We start from the raw sequence: 16,867 nt of genomic DNA, 5'->3' as shown, positions 1-16,867 counted from the left end.
TCAACCCTTTGTCTGTTCGACTGGTAGCTATGACGTGCACTGACCACCGGGGGGCAGACAATTAACACACAAGCATGGAAACATGGAAAAGACTGATGAATCTCAGAGGGAAGGAGGGAGGTCGGGAAGAAATTAACCAAAGATCTTATATGCATACTAGAGGTCCAGTGCACCAATGGTCCCTCGGCCTGGCCTGTGGGGATCGGGCCAAAACCGGCAGTCCAACATCCCCTGAGGGGTCCTGGATTGTGAGAGGGCACAGGCAAGGCTGAAGGACCCCACCAGTGCACGAATGTGTGCACTGGGCCTCTAGTTTGTTAATAATATACGACATCAACTTTTTATTTAAATCTAACTTGGTATCAGCATCCTTGGGAACATCCCTAAATAAAAATAATAATAGCTATTCCTTTTCTCCCAGCACACACTCACACAATTTGCTGGCAGCTGAATAGCAAGTAACTCAGGGAGGTAACTGGTAGGAAGAAATAAACTCTCACGGCTATTAAAACTAGAAAATTCACAATCAGTTCATAACATCTTCCCTTTAAAGGATCACAGCACAACAGCCAACATGTATACCTATTGCTACTAGGTTTTTCATGACAGTTCTAATTTTTAAATTTGTGTCTCACTGTCCAGATTTAGGTCAAAAAACATAAATCTGATTGTCAGACAGGCCTACATTCAAATTGCTACACTACCTTTAATTAATTGACAAGTTAGGTAATCTCCAGGAACCTCATGTCCCTCATCTAATGTGAATCTACACCCATCATTAGACCCATTTCATCTTGATAATATGATTGCTGAGTGCATATTTCTCCCATCCTCCAGCTGCCCTTCAGTGATTCCCCCTTTTCCTTTTCTAAAAACTGTGTTACTCTGATTTGGGGCATTAAATAATCTTGGAACTTTGGACAAATCACTTAACCTCAATGCATCAATTCCCCATGTATTAAACAGCCCTACGATTTTTGCCATAAACACCTCTGAGACTTAATTTGAGGGTTATATTAAGATAAGTGTCAAAGGCTCTGTGAACTGTAAAGCCTGGTTGGGAAACGTTTCAATTTTCTCCCTAAACTGCCAATAGCTGCAGAAGTCTTTGCTTCTGATTATTAAAACAATGTGTGTATTATATACAATTTAAAAAATTATTTAAAAATGTTAATCTAGTAATTAAAATTGTGTGTGCATGTTCTGTAACAGAGAGGTAAACAATTAATAATCAGTTAATATTCCAGTCTTTTCCACTGTAAACAAACTCGGCACAAAGCAAATAAATAAATAAAGATTTTTATTATGAAAATTTCCCATTTTATTGGAAGTATCAGGATAGCATTACGAACACTCATATATCTATTCCCTAGGTTCAACAATTATCAATCTGTTTCATCCAAACCCGACATTATATCCCTAATTATTGGAAAGCAAATACGGGTATATCATTTTATCCGTAAATATATCGATATGTATATCCAAACCATAAGGGGCTTTAAAAAACATAGTAACAATACTACTATCACATAAATATAATAATCATCAAATATCCTGTTAGCGTTCAAATTTTCTCAATAGCCTCATGTTTTATAAGTTTTCATATTCACATGTTTAACCTGACTCATTTTGGTTTTAAGACTTGGATCTCCCATTCAACCTCCTGGACTTTAGCGCTCTCCTCCCCCAAGGTCCTGCTGAAAAGTGACCAATCAGCCGCAGCCGCACCAGAGCTGGGAGCACCGCTAACAATCTGGAGATTGTGGCCCGCGGAACCGGAACCGAAGTCGCGCCTCCACTGTAAGTCCCAGAGGGAGCTCTTTTTCAATTGCACTGAGCACAGTCTTCGCTGACGCGATTGGCAGGACGCACCGGAAGCGCTGGTGCGTCTGTAGCCCGGGCCCAGGCTTGCCCCACGAGCCGCGCTGAAGACCGGGTGCGTGGTTTCTCTCGGGACTGGAGCCCAGAGTCGACCGGACCCCCGCAGCGATGGAGCGAGACACAGGAGGCCGCACGGCCAGCGCACTGTTCGCAGGGTTCCGGGCCTTAGGGCTTTTCAGCAACGACATCCCACACGTGGTGCGGTTCAATGCGCTGAAGCGCCGCTTCTACGTGACGACCTGCGTGGGCAAGAGCTTCCACACCTACGACGTGAGTGACTTCTTCCATCACCCGCTCTCCGGGAACCACCCTCCCGGGCCCCCAGGTCTGGCCTGGGGTCATCCCGCTCTCCATCTCCCTCCCCCCGCCACCCCCGCCCACCTACTTTCTGCCCTTCTCTTCCTTAACCCCTTCCTGCTGCTTTTCACAGTCGCTTCACCTCCAGTGCTGGTTTAGACCTTGCAGTCCGCTGGGGGCGAGTTTCCGAGGCAGTCTGGTTAAGGGAAAGCACTAGAGAACATTTCAGTTCTAGGGTAATATATTTGTACGGTAGGTCATTATTTTAGTTCTCTTGAAGATGTAAATGTGATTGAGACAAGTCCTTAGACCCCGCACTCTTAATGAGGAAGAATTGCAAGGCATTTTGTCGTGCATTTGATGACACAGCTGAATTAGAAATTCAATAACATATATTGAGAGAGATGGAGAGGGTGAGATTAATTATGATTTAGGGAACTGTCCATATTTGATAGCAAACTAATTTCCCTGAACTTCCCCTGAGCATCAGTTTTCCACCAATGTTGAGGGTCTGGCATCTCATATCTCATGGGTGATTGAAATAGTCTTCTTTGCTGTTTACTTGTTTGTCTTCTCCAAATGAATGGATGCCCTGTGAAAGCAGGAACCTTTTCTTTATTAAAATTAAATTTATTGGGGTGACATTGGTCAATTGTGTCATAGGTTTCGAGTGTCCATTACTATGATACATGATATCGAATTGTGTATCCACCGCCATAATCAAATCATTTTCCGTCATCGTATATTTGGCCCCCTTTATCCTCTACCGCTCCTGTCTTCCTTCCCTCTGGTAACCACCATACTGTTTATCTGTGTCTCTGAGTTTCAGTTTTCTATCCCACATATAAATGCAATCATATGGTTCTTAAGCTTTTCTTTTATGAGGAAGATGATAATGGCAAGTGTTAATTAAGCACTTTTTCTGGAAACCATGCTATAAAGTTCTATTTCTTGATGGATTGTGAAAATCAAGTGGTTATTAGCAAGAAGAACTGGTTGTTGGTAGCCTGTTGAATTAGTGGAATAGGAAAGTGAAGGCCATGCCCAAGGTGGAGGTGATGGTAATAGTAGCTAACATTTATTGAGCAGTTATTATATGACTGGCTCCATTCTAAATGTTTTACACAATTTTTACTCATTAACTATCATGATAATTTTTTAAAGTAGGTATCTATATTCATCCTTGTTTTATGAAGACTTTGTGGCATAGGGAGCTTGAGTAACTTTCTCAAGGTTACACAGCTGGATCAGTAACCATAGATTAGGGTCAGCAAACTATGCTCACCATTTGTTTTTGTATGACATTTTATGTTTTCTCCATGTATTTTTGTGTTTATTCTAACATAACATGACAAGCTCCAAGTAAAATTTGCACAGTAGTAGGATGCAGTATAATCAAATTTGGCATGAGATGGAGACATGCATCTGCTCTTTTTTTAAGAAACGTAGGGTATTTAATTCATCGCTAAGGGCCCTTTCAACCTTAGCACTCTTGCATCTCTGGTGTTTGATTTCACATATACCCCTCTGGAGCTCTGTGCTTCTGAGATGGGCAGTTTACACATTTTTAAATGTTTAGGGGGAAAATCAAAAGAATAGTATTTCATGGCATATGAAAAATAAGGTTAAGTTTATTGAAATACAGCCACACACATTTGTTTATGCATTATATATGACTGCTTTCTTGGTACATTAGCAGTTGAGTAGACATAACAAAGACCACATAGCCTGCAAAACCCTAAAATATTTTCTATGTGGCTCATTATAAAAAACATTCACCTACCCTTTCCTTCACCATTCCTGATGAAATAGTTGAAATGTTAAGTTTTCCTAATAATGAAATTAGAATCAGTAATTGTCTTAGGAAGGACAGCATATCAAATTTATGTATGAGATTATATTTTGATCTTCAAGTGTTAGATTATTATAATTACTAGAGGCTGGTGCACAAAATTCATGCACGGGGGTGGGGAGGGTTGGTCCCTCAGCCCAGCCTGCACCCTCTTGCAATCCGGGACCCCTCAGGAGATGTCTGACTGCCAGTTTAGGCCCTATCCCTGCAGTCAGACATCCCTCTTGCAATCCAGGACTGCTGGCTCCTAACCACTCACCTGCCTGCCTGCCTGATCACCTCTAACCACTTGCCTGCCTGCCTGATCGCCCCTAACCACTCTGCCTCGGCCCCCGCCGCTGCGGCGGCTTCGTCCGGAAGGATGTCCGGAATGAAGTCCAGAAGGTCATTTGGCTGTCCGGTCTAATTAGCATATTATGGCTTTTATTATTATAGATTTTTGTTAGTGAGAATTTAATCATTTTTTTTCTCTTTTAAAACAGGTTCAGAAACTTAGTTTGGTCGCAGTAAGTAAGTGTAAACTTTATTCTGAATCTATGTATATTTTGTATCTTTTTAAAATTTCAACATAAATTTAAGACTTACAGAACATATAAGGAATCCAGTGTGTATTTATGTTAAACTTACATAGCAAAAAAAAAGTCAGGATTATGTGCTACATTTAGTTGTCATGTCTCTTAAATCTTCTTTAATGTGGAATAGTTTGTTAAACTTTCACTATGCTTCACATCATTGACATTTTTGTCTTTTTTGTTTTGTTTTACATCATTGACATTTTTGAAGTCTATATAGGCTAGTTCTTTTTTAGAATATCCGTTAAATTGATTTAAAAAAAATTTCTGTTATGATTAAGTTCAGGTTATGTACTATGTCGAGAATAACAAAGAAATGATGCTGAATTCTCAATGAATCATATCAGAACACACATGCTGTTGGTTAGCCCTTTTCCTGGCAGTGACAACTGACCATTTTGTTAAGATGACATTTGTCAGGAGGCTCCATTTTAAAGTTTTGCCCTCTGTAATTAATATGTATCTTGTGGTAAGATTCATTGAGACTTTATAAATATCCTGTTACTCTTCAAAGTGTCATCCACTGCTTTTATCATTCAGTGATATTTCTTACTTGAATCAGTAATCAGTATTATGATTACCAAATAGTGCTTTTCATATTTCATCATCACTTTTACTGTAAGGAAGACATTTTCCCTTTTCACACATTTAGATATTTTTCTAATGGAAGGAATATTTATTTTTTTCGAAACTGTTTAATAAAATAAAGGGCTTGCCAGGGTGCAGAGATTCTAGGTTTACTGTCAGTTATGATCTTTGTAAGAGAGACAGAAGAGAACTGTAGGAATCTATTGGATATATCTGATAACTTAAAATTTTTTTAAAGATTATATGAGGCAGAAGAACAATGAAACCAGTTGAATACAGAAGTGAATAATAAACCTATAAAAATAGCATTTTGTAAATGAAATACCAAAGTGTAATATGCAGCATTAAAAAAAAATGCTTAATCCTCTATCTTCTAATCCTCTAACCCCCTAAGCAGAAAATTTAAAAAATGCCAGGGTGACCATGACAGTGAGAGAGGACTCAAGAAATCATATCTTATGAGAAATGACAACAGGTGATAGGCATATTTACCTTAGAGAAGACGGAGTGGAAGCCAGATTGTTCATTTTAAGGGTCGGCATGTAGAATATCATATGGAGTATTTTTTTAAAAATCTATAATTTTATTGATTTCAGAGAGGAAGGGAGAGGGAGAGAGAGATAGAAACATCAATGATGAGAGGGAATCATTGATTGGCTGCCTCCTGCACGTTCCCTACTGGGGATCGAGCCTGCAACCCAAGGATATGCCCTTGACTGGAACCTGGGACCCTTCAGTCTGTAGGCCAATGCTCTATCCACTGAGCCAAATCAGGTAGGGCCATATGGAGTATTTTTGAGGGTACTCCAAAGTGTAGAGTTAGATGGGGTTCTAAGTTTTTATTTACTTTAAAAATTTTCCTGGAGTTATTAGTAAACTTGATGTTCCTGAAAACATTCACATATGGGCTGAATGACTGCCTGCTAGCGTTTTGTGTATTAAGTAAGGATTTTTCCCAAATAACCTCAAAAAGCTTCTTTTCACTTCCTTAGAATTTATGTTTTTATGTCTGCAAATATGAGACATTAGTTCTCTTAGTGAGAGTTAAGATAGTTTCAGCCTCATAGTTATTATTAGAAGTCTAAAATAACATTAAAGTCAACATTTTATACTCTGATAGTTAGCTTTCATATTTGTACACACACATATTTTTAAATTATAACCAGGAAAAATGTTATATGTATACTTGAGGTTTCCATCTGTTTCAAGATCTTAATTTTTTATCACTTCATATTTCTTTTTTCCTAGGTAACTCTCTTCCACAGGATATCTGCTGTATGGCAGCTGATGGGAGGCTGGTTTTTGCTGCTTATGGGAATGTTTTCTCTGCATTTGCCCGTAATAAAGAGGTTTGTATCACTGGACTGTTTTAATTTGATTGTCTTTTGCAATTAGTAGTCAATTGTCATGATAGTGGAGAGAACTTTAAAGTTGGCATTCTTCTTCTGGGACTTTATTCACATTGGCACCACTGCTTTATGAGAATTGGCTTTTAATTGTGGACAGCTCAGCTTCTGACTCCTTTTCTAAGAACTAAGTGCTTGTTCCTATATAGAGAAAGCTAGATTCTCTTGTTTGCCCCACTAATAACTTAGAATCTTTTTTTGTTCTTAATCTACCAATATTTTTTGTCTTAATCTAAGTTTGTCCTGGGAAAACTAGAGAGATGATCTGGCTTTAGTGGTCCAGAATGAAAGGGAAAGTGGCAGTAGGGATGCCTGGCCAAGTGATAGAATCATTGTACTTATTAAGAGTTGAATGGACTGACATTTGTTCCCAAAGTCCTCCATCACCAGTACTTGTGGTAGGATGGCAACTTACCTATGAAGTTTTTTAATGGGAGATGTTTGGGTTTTTAGAGAGTTAGGGAAAATGTCTGTTTTTTGCAAAGTATTGTAGTTTGTAGTTTTCTCTGAGAGATTATATACACTGAGTGGCCAGATTATTATGATCTCTGAACGCATAATAATCTGGCCACTCAGTGTATATCCTGTATAATAAAAGGCTAATATGCAAATTGTCCCCTCAACCAGGAGTTCGACCAGCAGGCAGGCCGGCCAACCACCCACCCATGTCCCATTCCCCTGGCCAGGCTGGCCGGACCCCACCCATGCATGAATTTATGCACTGGGTCTCTACACACACACACACGCGTGCGCGTGCCAGGTTATTATGCGTTCAGAGATCATAATAATATGGCCACTCAGTGTATATACTAGAGGCCTGATGCACGAAATTCATGCAAGAGTAGGCCTTCCTTCTCCCTGCTCCTGGCACTGGCTTCCCTCTGGCACCCAGGACCTGGGCTTCCCTCTGGCCGATGGCAGGCACCTGGGACCCGGGCTTCCCTCACAGCCTCTCTTCCTCCGGAAGGTTGTCTGGTCTAATTAACACATTACGCTTTTATTATTATAGATTAGATGTGGGAAGGCATCAAAGACTATTAACTGTAGCAAGCTGTCACCATCACTAGGTCCAAAGAGATAAGAAGAAGAAATAGTGTTATTGGAGCATGGTGAGAACTGAAACCATAGTTATTGAGGAACACAATACTTCTTCCCTAAAACAAAGCTATGGGAAAGAAGTACACTATATCTCTCTCCTTTCTCATCTCATCTGGAAGCCAGCTTTTGATGGAGTCTGGAGGTCAGCCTTCTAGAATATACCGCTTTTCTAGGATGCATGGAGTTGTGCTGGTTGGATTAAGTGAGGGACCCCAGCTGTGTGTGTGCCTCCTTCCTGAGCTCAGCTGAGAGGCTCAGCCTCTCAGATCTCATTTCTGTTTCCAATCCATGTTTCCTTATTATTGAACTGGCTGGAGAACAGTTGAAAATACCTGGTTCCTTGCTATTTGTTAATCTAGCATTGGATAGTCAAAAGTTAGATCACGTTTCCTTAACCTGAGCATCTTCAGGATTAACATGTTGTTGTGTTTTCTTGTTAATATGAATAATATTGCATGATGAATTAATAATATGAAATTCTTTTATAGGTAGTACATACCTTTAAGGGTCATAAGGCAGAAATCCATCTTTTGCAACCGTTTGGGGATCATGTTATCTCTGTTGATACTGACAGCATTCTTATTATTTGGCACATATACTCAGAAGGTAAGAATTAACCAATTTATTGCTTTATCTTGGGATGGCATGTTTAGAGATAGAATTGAAAAAATCTATACCAGATTTCACATATAAGCAGTAAAAAATTTTTAACAAAGAATCTCTAACATGTATAAGGAAAAAGGTTCTAAGTAAAAACTGGATAAGCAATTTTAGTCAGCTAGTTGAGCTCTTTGTAACCTGTTTAATGTGTTTACTAGTATATATAAACTAATACATTTTCCATTGCAGCTCTCCAAGTTTAGTGACATATTATATTCTCTGTGAAATGAATTTTGATATATGTTTATACCTGTTAATTCTTGGTTTGTATTTTCAACTTTTAGTAACAGTAAACTTGAAGATCCTGTAGTCTGAAGGAAAATGTACATCCTTTTTCTAAGGATAAGTCAATGTTCTTTAACAATGATATTCTCACACAGTGGCACTGAGCTATGTTTATGGGACTATATTATCTTCAAAGGTTAGGCATTCTCAGTAAAAGACTGTGGGTCTCTTATGAAATAAAGCTGTTTTTAAATCTGCTTACAATTTTATCTGATATTACCTCCAAAAGTAGTCCCTGTGCAGATGGATATTAAAAGGCCTTTTATAAAGTTTGAGAATCTGATTCTTAGAGTCCAACTGGCTTTCCATAGATGCTGATGCCCAGGTTTTTATTACTGTTAGAGCAGCACATTGTCTTCAGGGAGTTGTTTGTAATGATTTTTAAATGAAACTGTTAATTCAGATAACAATGAGAATCTTTTAAAAATAGTATTTAAAGTAAACTTTGTATAATTTTTACCTGTATCAATGCTTCTTAGACTGGGATACACATAGCCATGGGAGTGTGTAGCAGTGTGCTAGATAGTATGTGAACTAAAGATTAAGTGAAAAGTATCTTCTTGGATACTCAAATTTATTGGAAAATTTAGTAAAAAATTGTTTTCATTATGGATGAACCGTGTATGAAGTAGAAAACAAAATTCATACATAGGAATTTTAAACATATATAACATTTCAAAACATGTTATAGGTTCTTCTGTGGAAATATGTGAGGGACATGTTCTTAGTTTCACTGAGGTTTGCTTCTTACTTATTACATCTTTGAGGTATTTGGCTCTTCATTTCCTGGAAGAGCTCAGAACAAGCACTTCATGTGGAACATTCAGTATTGATTATAAAAATATTAAGGCTTATTTATTCCTATTGTCATTTTCTTTAAGTTCTTATTTTTCATTTCTATAAACCAATTTGGCAGTAAGAGACATTTTTAGTAGTATTGATATTGGAACTTTTAGAAATTTTTTGACATTTTAAATTATATTTACAGGTTGCCCCCATCACATTTATTTAATTTCTTACAGAATGTTTATAAGTTTGTAAAAATAAGTCTTTGATTTATATTAGTATATAAATCTTTGATGTGGTAGACTTATTTAAGTGCTGAATATATGGGTATATGAAAATATTTTGAACTAATTTATAAAAAATAATTACATGTTATTCATAACTTTTGCTTTTGTAGAAGAATATCTGCAATTGACTTTTGATAAATCAGTATTTAAAATTTCTGCAATTTTGCATCCAAGTACCTACTTGAATAAAATACTTCTTGGCAGTGAACAAGGAAGCCTGCAGTTGTGGAATGTGAAATCCAAGTGAGCACTTTATTTAGATTATAGTATGGGTGGCTCCTACCTTATCTATTTCTACCTAATGGGTACTTAAGTCTCTCAATTCTCTCTGCCTTTATATGTTTACTTGGAGGGCTTTCAATAAATATACATATTTTTGGAATTGTTACTTAATGGCATCACATATGTGAAAGTTTGGCATGTGGTCATGGCACATGGTAGGCAGCTTCATATATGCCCATTGAAAAGTATATACTAATGGCCCTAGTCATTGTAAAAAAAAAAAAAAAAAATTCCATGTAACTGTAGTAAAGTAACATAAATCCAGAAAATAATTATAAGATTGTCACTGGGCAGCTTCTAGTTTTTGATAAACTAAGGAAGTAAAAGAAGGCAAAGCAAATTGGTATTAATTTAGTGGGAGTATTTAAGAGTGGTTTCAGGTTAAAAGTACTCTTATCACCCATCACAAACATGATAGACATCCACTATAATATTGCTGGTATAGCTGGAGGGCTAGATAAATGATTTTCAATACCTCTACCTATTATTTGAACATTTATCCAGAGAAAAAAGTGGCAGCTCAGGCTTCTTTACATAGTACTTAAAAAGCAAACAAAAACATAGAACCTCAAGCTCTGGCTGGGTAGCTCAGTTGTTTAGAGCAGTGGTCGGCAAACTCATTAGTCAACAGAGCCAATATCAACAGTACAATGATTGAAATTTCTTTTGAGAGCCGAAAACCAACTTCTGTGCATGGGCCACGAAGTTTCAATCGCACTGTACGTGCACGCCCGCATGTGGTATTTTGTGGAAGAGCCACACTCGAGGCCAAAGAGCTACATGTGGCTCGCGAGCCGCAATTTGCCGACCACTGGTTTAGAGCGTTGTCACAATATGTCATGGTTGTGAGTTCGATCCCTGTCAGGGCACCTATAAGAATCAACCAATTGCCGAAACCAGTTTGGCTCAGTGGATAGAGCGTTGACCTGCGGACTGAAAGGTCCCAGGTTCGATTCCGGTCAAGGGCATGTACCTTGGTTGCGGGCACATCCCCAGTAGGGGGTGTGCAGAAGGCAGCTGATCGATGTTTCTCTCTCATCGATGTTTCTAACTCTCTATCTCTCTCCCTTCCTCTCTGTAAAAAGTCAATAAAAAAAATGTTAAAAAAAAAAAAAAAGAATCAACCAATGAATGCATAAGTGAAATAACCAATCTCTCTCTCTCTCCCTCCCTCCCTTTCTCCCTCTTTCCCTTTTCTCCTCCCTCCCTCCTTTTATCTCTCTAAAATCAATAATATATATCTGTGTATATATGTGTGTGTGTATATATATAATATAGGACCATCTAAATTATCCTTCTCAAAGCCCTTATAAATTCAAAAGAGAAAATAAGATAAAGTTTTTTTAAAATATGTTTTTATTGATTTCAAAGAAAGGAAGGGAGAGGGAGATAGAAACATCATTGATAAAAGACGATCATAAATTGGCTACCTCCTGCATGCCCCCTTCCGGGGATCTAGCCCACACCCCGGGCATTGCCCTGACCGAGAATTGAACCGCAAACTCCTGGTTCATGGGTTGCTGCTCAACCACTGAGCAATACCAGCCAGGCAAGATTATCAAGGTTTTAATATTTATCTTAGTTTTTAGTTTTAAATCAGTGTTTCTATTCAGTTTAACAAATATCATTGACTGTAGTAGGCTCAGGGATGACTGAGATACTATCTCTGCCTCTGTGTATCTTACTAGGCTCTTTATGTGATGTTTACATTTTTTATTGTATGTTAAATATCCCTTGGCTAGTCCTTGAGTGAACTAAACTGTGCCCACTTACAGAATTTAACACATGATTTAGTACTTCATTGATTTTAACTGTTTGCTCCATGGGCTTAGTTATTTACGGCTTGATTCTGAAATTTAGAGCAGCTTCACTATTGCCATATAACAGTTATATAACATACGAGTAGTAATGTAGTTATAATCCCTATTGATATGTTTCTAGAAACATTGCAGTGAAAAATGAGATTTGCCTATATTCTAAGATTGTTTTCTATTATAGCCTCTAAGATAAAGTAGTTTTTACTCATGTATTTTTTTTTCTATTTAATTTTTTAAAGAGTTGGAATAGTATAGTAATTAGCAGCTTGGGATTTAGAATTTATCTCTCTGGGCTCTATCAATTATTAGCTTTGGGACCTTAACTTAATTATTTCACATATTTTAAGTTTCTTGGTTTCTTTATCTGGAGAGTGGTATAAGTTTACCTCATTGGATTGTTTTGAGTATTAAATAAGTTAATATGTATTTTTAGAATAGTGTGGGGCAGAGTAAGAACCAAATAATTATCACTTGCTCTTTTACCTTTTGATATGTAGTTGATTTTGTTTTCCTCCCAGAAAAATAGCTTTCAACTGTTTTTCTTTTTGTAGTAAACTTCTATATACATTTCCGGGATGGAAAGTTGGAGTGACGGCTCTTCAGCAGGTTAGTATTTTTTTAAGTCAAAGAAGAACATAGATTTGTATCTTTCAGTTTCAGGGGTTGATTATATTTTTAGACCTAAACACAAAATAATATATAGACTAGTTCATCTTTATGAATATGCTCAAAATATTGTTTTGGAAATATAATTGAAAACAGATAATAAAACCTTTGCCTATAAACTTTGTGTTTTGCCTGAAATTAGGTTCTTATCTAGTGGTTGCTGTGGAACTATGTTTACCAATCATTCTGCAAGCATGTAGTCTAGTTCCTTGTACGGAATGGAGATGAGTTGTTCATTGTGGGTCACACAGACATTTGTCAGGTTGTTAAGATTTGTAGCTTGAAATAATTGGGGCCCAAATACTAATATTTTTTTCTGGGCTCTTTCAGAAATAACTGCTATTTGTTTTGAGTATAGACATGTCTGAATGAATAAAGGTATTTCTGCAGAGATTTTATATTTATACTAGAGGCCTGGTGCATGAATTCATGCACCAGTGGGGTCCCTCGGCCTGGCCTGTGGGATTGGGCTGAAACTGACTCTCTGACATCCCCCAAGGAGTCCCAGATTGCAAGAGGGTGCAGGCCAGGCCAAGGGAACCCGCTGGTGCATGATCGGGGCTGGGGAGGAACTTGGGAGGTTGGCCAGCTGGGGAAGGGCCGTGGGGGAGGGACTGTGGGATGGCTCCAAGGCATGTCCAGCCTGTCTCGCTCAGTCCCTATCAGCCAGACCCCAGCAGCAAGCTAACCTACCAGTCAGAGCATCTGTGCATGTAATAGCAACCAGCCGACTGGTGGTCAGTGCACATCATAGCGAGTGGTTGAGCAGCCTTAGAATATCATTAACATATTACACTTTGATTGGTTGAATGGCCGACCAGTCAACCAGACAATTAGTTTATTAGGCTTTTATTATATAGGATTGGACACAACAGGCAGCCAGTATACTCTTGTCTTTCTAAATATCTATTGTTTATACCTGTCCGATTTATATGCATTTCTTCATTCTTTCTTACTATCAACCTTGCTCTGTTTTTGCCTACCCCGAAGACCCCAAACATATTGGATGATTAGGTCCCTAGAGGGCAAGGGATATACTTGTTTTAGTAGCCATAGTATCTACACAGGGTCTTATGCATAGTAGTCATATGATAGCAAATTAATAAAATTTTGAGACAGATTCCATTTTATAATGGTACTAGAGGCCCAGTACATGAAATTTGTGCACTCGGGGGAGGGGGTCCTCCAGACCGGTCTGCGCCCTCTCGCAGTCTGGGAGCCCTCAGGGGATGTCTGACTGATGGCTTAGGCCCAATCCCCTCGGGTAGCGGGCCTAAGCCTTCAGTTGGACATCCTTAGTGCTGCCTTGGAGGCGGGAGAGGCTCCCGCCACTGCCGCTGTGCTTGCCAGCCATGAGTCCAGCTCAGGGCTTCTGGTTGAGTGGTGCTCTCTCTGTGGGAGCGTACTAACCACCTGGGGGCAGCCTCTGCCTCCTCGTGGTCAGTGCACATCATAGCGACTGGTCATTCTGCCATTCAGTCGATTTGCATATTAGCCTTTTATTATATAGGATTGGGCATTGATTTTCTGTGCTGAAATAGAGAAACTTATTATAGAGCCTGTATGTAAGACCATTATATAAAATGGAGATTATAATCATAGTCTATTCTAGCTGGAACAGACTAAGTATAAAACTTTTTTGCCTTTTAACATATTTTATAGGTTTTTCCTGTTTTCCTTGAGTAAACAACTCTTCACTTCCTTTGTAGTGGCCTTTTATGTTGTCATGAATTGGCCTTTTATGTTGCCGTGCATATGGCAAGCCTTTGTTTTCTAAGAATTGTCTTATTTTTCTGTTCACAACTATTCAATGATCTATAGTGATTTCAGACATGAACTTTCATTTCTGTTATGGCTGTTTTCTTATCAAGTCAGCCATGTTTTGGGGAAGGGGAGGTGATGGTAACTACTAGATTTGAAGGTGAGAAATTACTTGGGAAAATATTATTCTAAATACTTTTGTGCTAAATAACATGATTTCTTCTGATAACATGTAAATAAGGAAGCATATAATCAGGATTATTAAAGCTGTTTGAAAATATTTTAAAAGTTGAATAATTTAATTTTTAGGCACCAGCTGTGGATGTTGTTGCTGTTGGTCTTATGTCGGGTCAGGTTATCATTCATAACATTAAGTTTGATGAAACATTAATGAAGTTTCGTCAAGACTGGGGACCTATTACTTCTATTTCATTTCGCACAGGTAACTCTTAATTATTGCTATGACTTAAGAACACTTAAAGTGCATTTACTCTGAAACTCACAGAGATTTTCTTAATAGATGTCTTTTTGTAATTTAACAGAAAAGAATGAAATACTGGAGTATAAAGAGTCAAAGGAACATTGATTTTTGGTGTATAGTCTTTTCTCACTTTATGGATTAAAAGGGTAGAAAGAAGAATTGATTGATATTTTATGGTGCGTGTTTTTGTTAATGTATTTTATTTTAATAACAGATGGTCATCCAATTATGGCAGCTGGAAGCCCATGTGGCCATATTGGACTCTGGGATCTTGAAGACAAAAAATTTATCAATCAAATGAGAAATGCACATTCTACAGCAATTGCCGGATTGACATTTCTCCACAGAGAGCCACTTCTTGTCACAAATGGCGCTGACAATGCTCTTAGGGTATTATGATTATTGTTGTTGTCATCTTCCTGGCTCATCTGTCCTACTCTTCAGGTTATTACAAGTCTGCTTTAATATTTTAGCCTGAAACCTAGAAGGTGGAAGGAATGTGGAATAAGATACTGGTAGAGATGAAACAAAAACACAGCAGGTTACATTGATTGCAATGAAGTGAGAAAGCATTATAGTTTATCGCTCCCCTAACCCTCCACTGCAGGGTCAGCAGACTGGCTAGCACTACCCAATGCCAGTTGATTTATGTCAAAGATGATTTGGCTGCTTGCAGATAACTTACATTGTGGAAGAATCTTACCATTTTATTTCTTGGCAGGTATGGATATTTGATGGTCCCACCGGTGAAGGCCGGCTTTTGAGATTCAGAATGGGACATAGTGCTCCTCTTACCAAAATTAGATATTATGGACAAAATGGACAACAGATTCTTAGCGCAAGTGAGTTTCTGTGCATACTATTAGTTGATTCCAGCAAGTATTGAGAACAGGGTGCTTAATATTAAGTTTGGTATTTGCGCATTTTAAAATTGAAATGTCTCTTTAATTTACTGGGAAATGTGGGGAAAGGGTAAAAGGAAGCGAAGAAGAATGTGTTAACTTTGAATACTCAGGAAACATTGTAGATGGTAATTACCTTCATTTGGAGTGTCATTCTGTTTACTAATTCTGAGAGAATGGTCAGATTATGAAAATGTAGCCTTTGCCTATTCTAATAATATACTGAGAATTATTAATGTTTCATTCTATTATTTGTTCTTAATAAGTGCACAATTGAATACTGTAATGAAGGATGTAGTTGCAATCTGACTGTCCCAAACTATAACTTCCATCTTTTCATAGAATATAATTTTATAAGGTCTGTGATTTAGATGGTCCATGGTTTTGATGAAGCTTGATAAGGCATTTTCTATATATGTCAACAGGTCAAGATGGAACTCTTCAGTCATTTTCCACAATACATGAAAAATTTAACAAGAGCTTGGGACATGGTAGGTCATTTGCAAAAAAAAACTGTTGGTTATAAAAACATTTAAAGATTCTTTGAGATGACCAGAAGAAGTTTTATTGATACATTTTCTCTTTTCTTAATAAAATTAAAAAACCCTTGTATGAAGGGCAGTAGTAAGATTCTTAAGATCAGTGTTGCTATAGAAGTGGTTGAGGTGCTGCTGTAAGATTATTGAAAAGAGTTAGACATCTTGGGTGTAAAAACATAAGGCTGCTACCCAAAAGACCTTGATGGTCTAACTTGAGCCATCTGTAAAGTGCAGAATTTTAAAGGTGGAAAGGAGCTTAGAGAAAGCATCCAAGTATCCCATCTTTTTTGTAAATAGGGCACATTTTGTTCTCTGTCCCTTCCCAGGGTTTCCCAGCATTTGAAAGATTTTGTTTGCTAAACAAAAATGTTTCCCAGTTTTATTCATAATTACTCTTTTTTGTAAGCTAATGTCCTGGCTCTTCCTGCATGTATATACTTACAGATGAATTTCAGGATCATTTTAAAAATCAATATCCAAAATAATTTCTCTTAAATTGAAGAAATTTGATAACTTTAAGAATTTTCACATCTAGCAATATGATATATCCTCATTCAAGTCGTCTTTTCATTTCCTGAGTGAATTTTTTAGTTTTCCTGCTGTTCTACATATTTAAGATAACTCAGTGGTATTTTACATATTTTAATATGATTTTCTAATATTTATTAATTTGCTAACATGAATGGGATCTTTGTTGCAGTTAGAAA

At 37.7% G+C, this 16,867-nt stretch overlaps 1 protein-coding gene across 3 annotated transcripts in view; it reads left to right on the top strand.

The window, feature by feature from the left end:
- The first annotated feature begins 1,856 nt into the window (after positions 1 to 1,856).
- WDR36 (WD repeat domain 36) overlaps positions 1,857 to 16,867 on the top strand; it is a 41,966-nt gene continuing 26,955 nt past the window's right edge. The window contains exons 1-10 of one of the 3 annotated variants that reach the window (XM_080681511.1): positions 1,857 to 2,151; positions 4,513 to 4,540; positions 6,439 to 6,539; positions 8,183 to 8,300; positions 9,823 to 9,955; positions 12,363 to 12,417; positions 14,548 to 14,680; positions 14,934 to 15,109; positions 15,441 to 15,561; positions 16,047 to 16,112. In XM_080681511.1, the coding sequence (XP_080537637.1) occupies positions 1,990 to 2,151; positions 4,513 to 4,540; positions 6,439 to 6,539; positions 8,183 to 8,300; positions 9,823 to 9,955; positions 12,363 to 12,417; positions 14,548 to 14,680; positions 14,934 to 15,109; positions 15,441 to 15,561; positions 16,047 to 16,112 (1,093 nt within the window). In that variant the 5' untranslated portion in view covers positions 1,857 to 1,989. The remainder of the gene's footprint in view (positions 2,152 to 4,512; positions 4,541 to 6,438; positions 6,540 to 8,182; positions 8,301 to 9,822; positions 9,956 to 12,362; positions 12,418 to 14,547; positions 14,681 to 14,933; positions 15,110 to 15,440; positions 15,562 to 16,046; positions 16,113 to 16,867) is intronic. The other 2 variants (XM_080681512.1, XM_080681513.1) reach the window with 2 other exon arrangements.

Source organism: Plecotus auritus, assembly GCF_963455305.1.
Source record: "Plecotus auritus genome assembly, chromosome: 7".
NCBI classification, from domain to species: domain Eukaryota; kingdom Metazoa; phylum Chordata; class Mammalia; order Chiroptera; family Vespertilionidae; genus Plecotus; species Plecotus auritus.
This window is presented reverse-complemented; position numbering and strand designations above follow the sequence as displayed.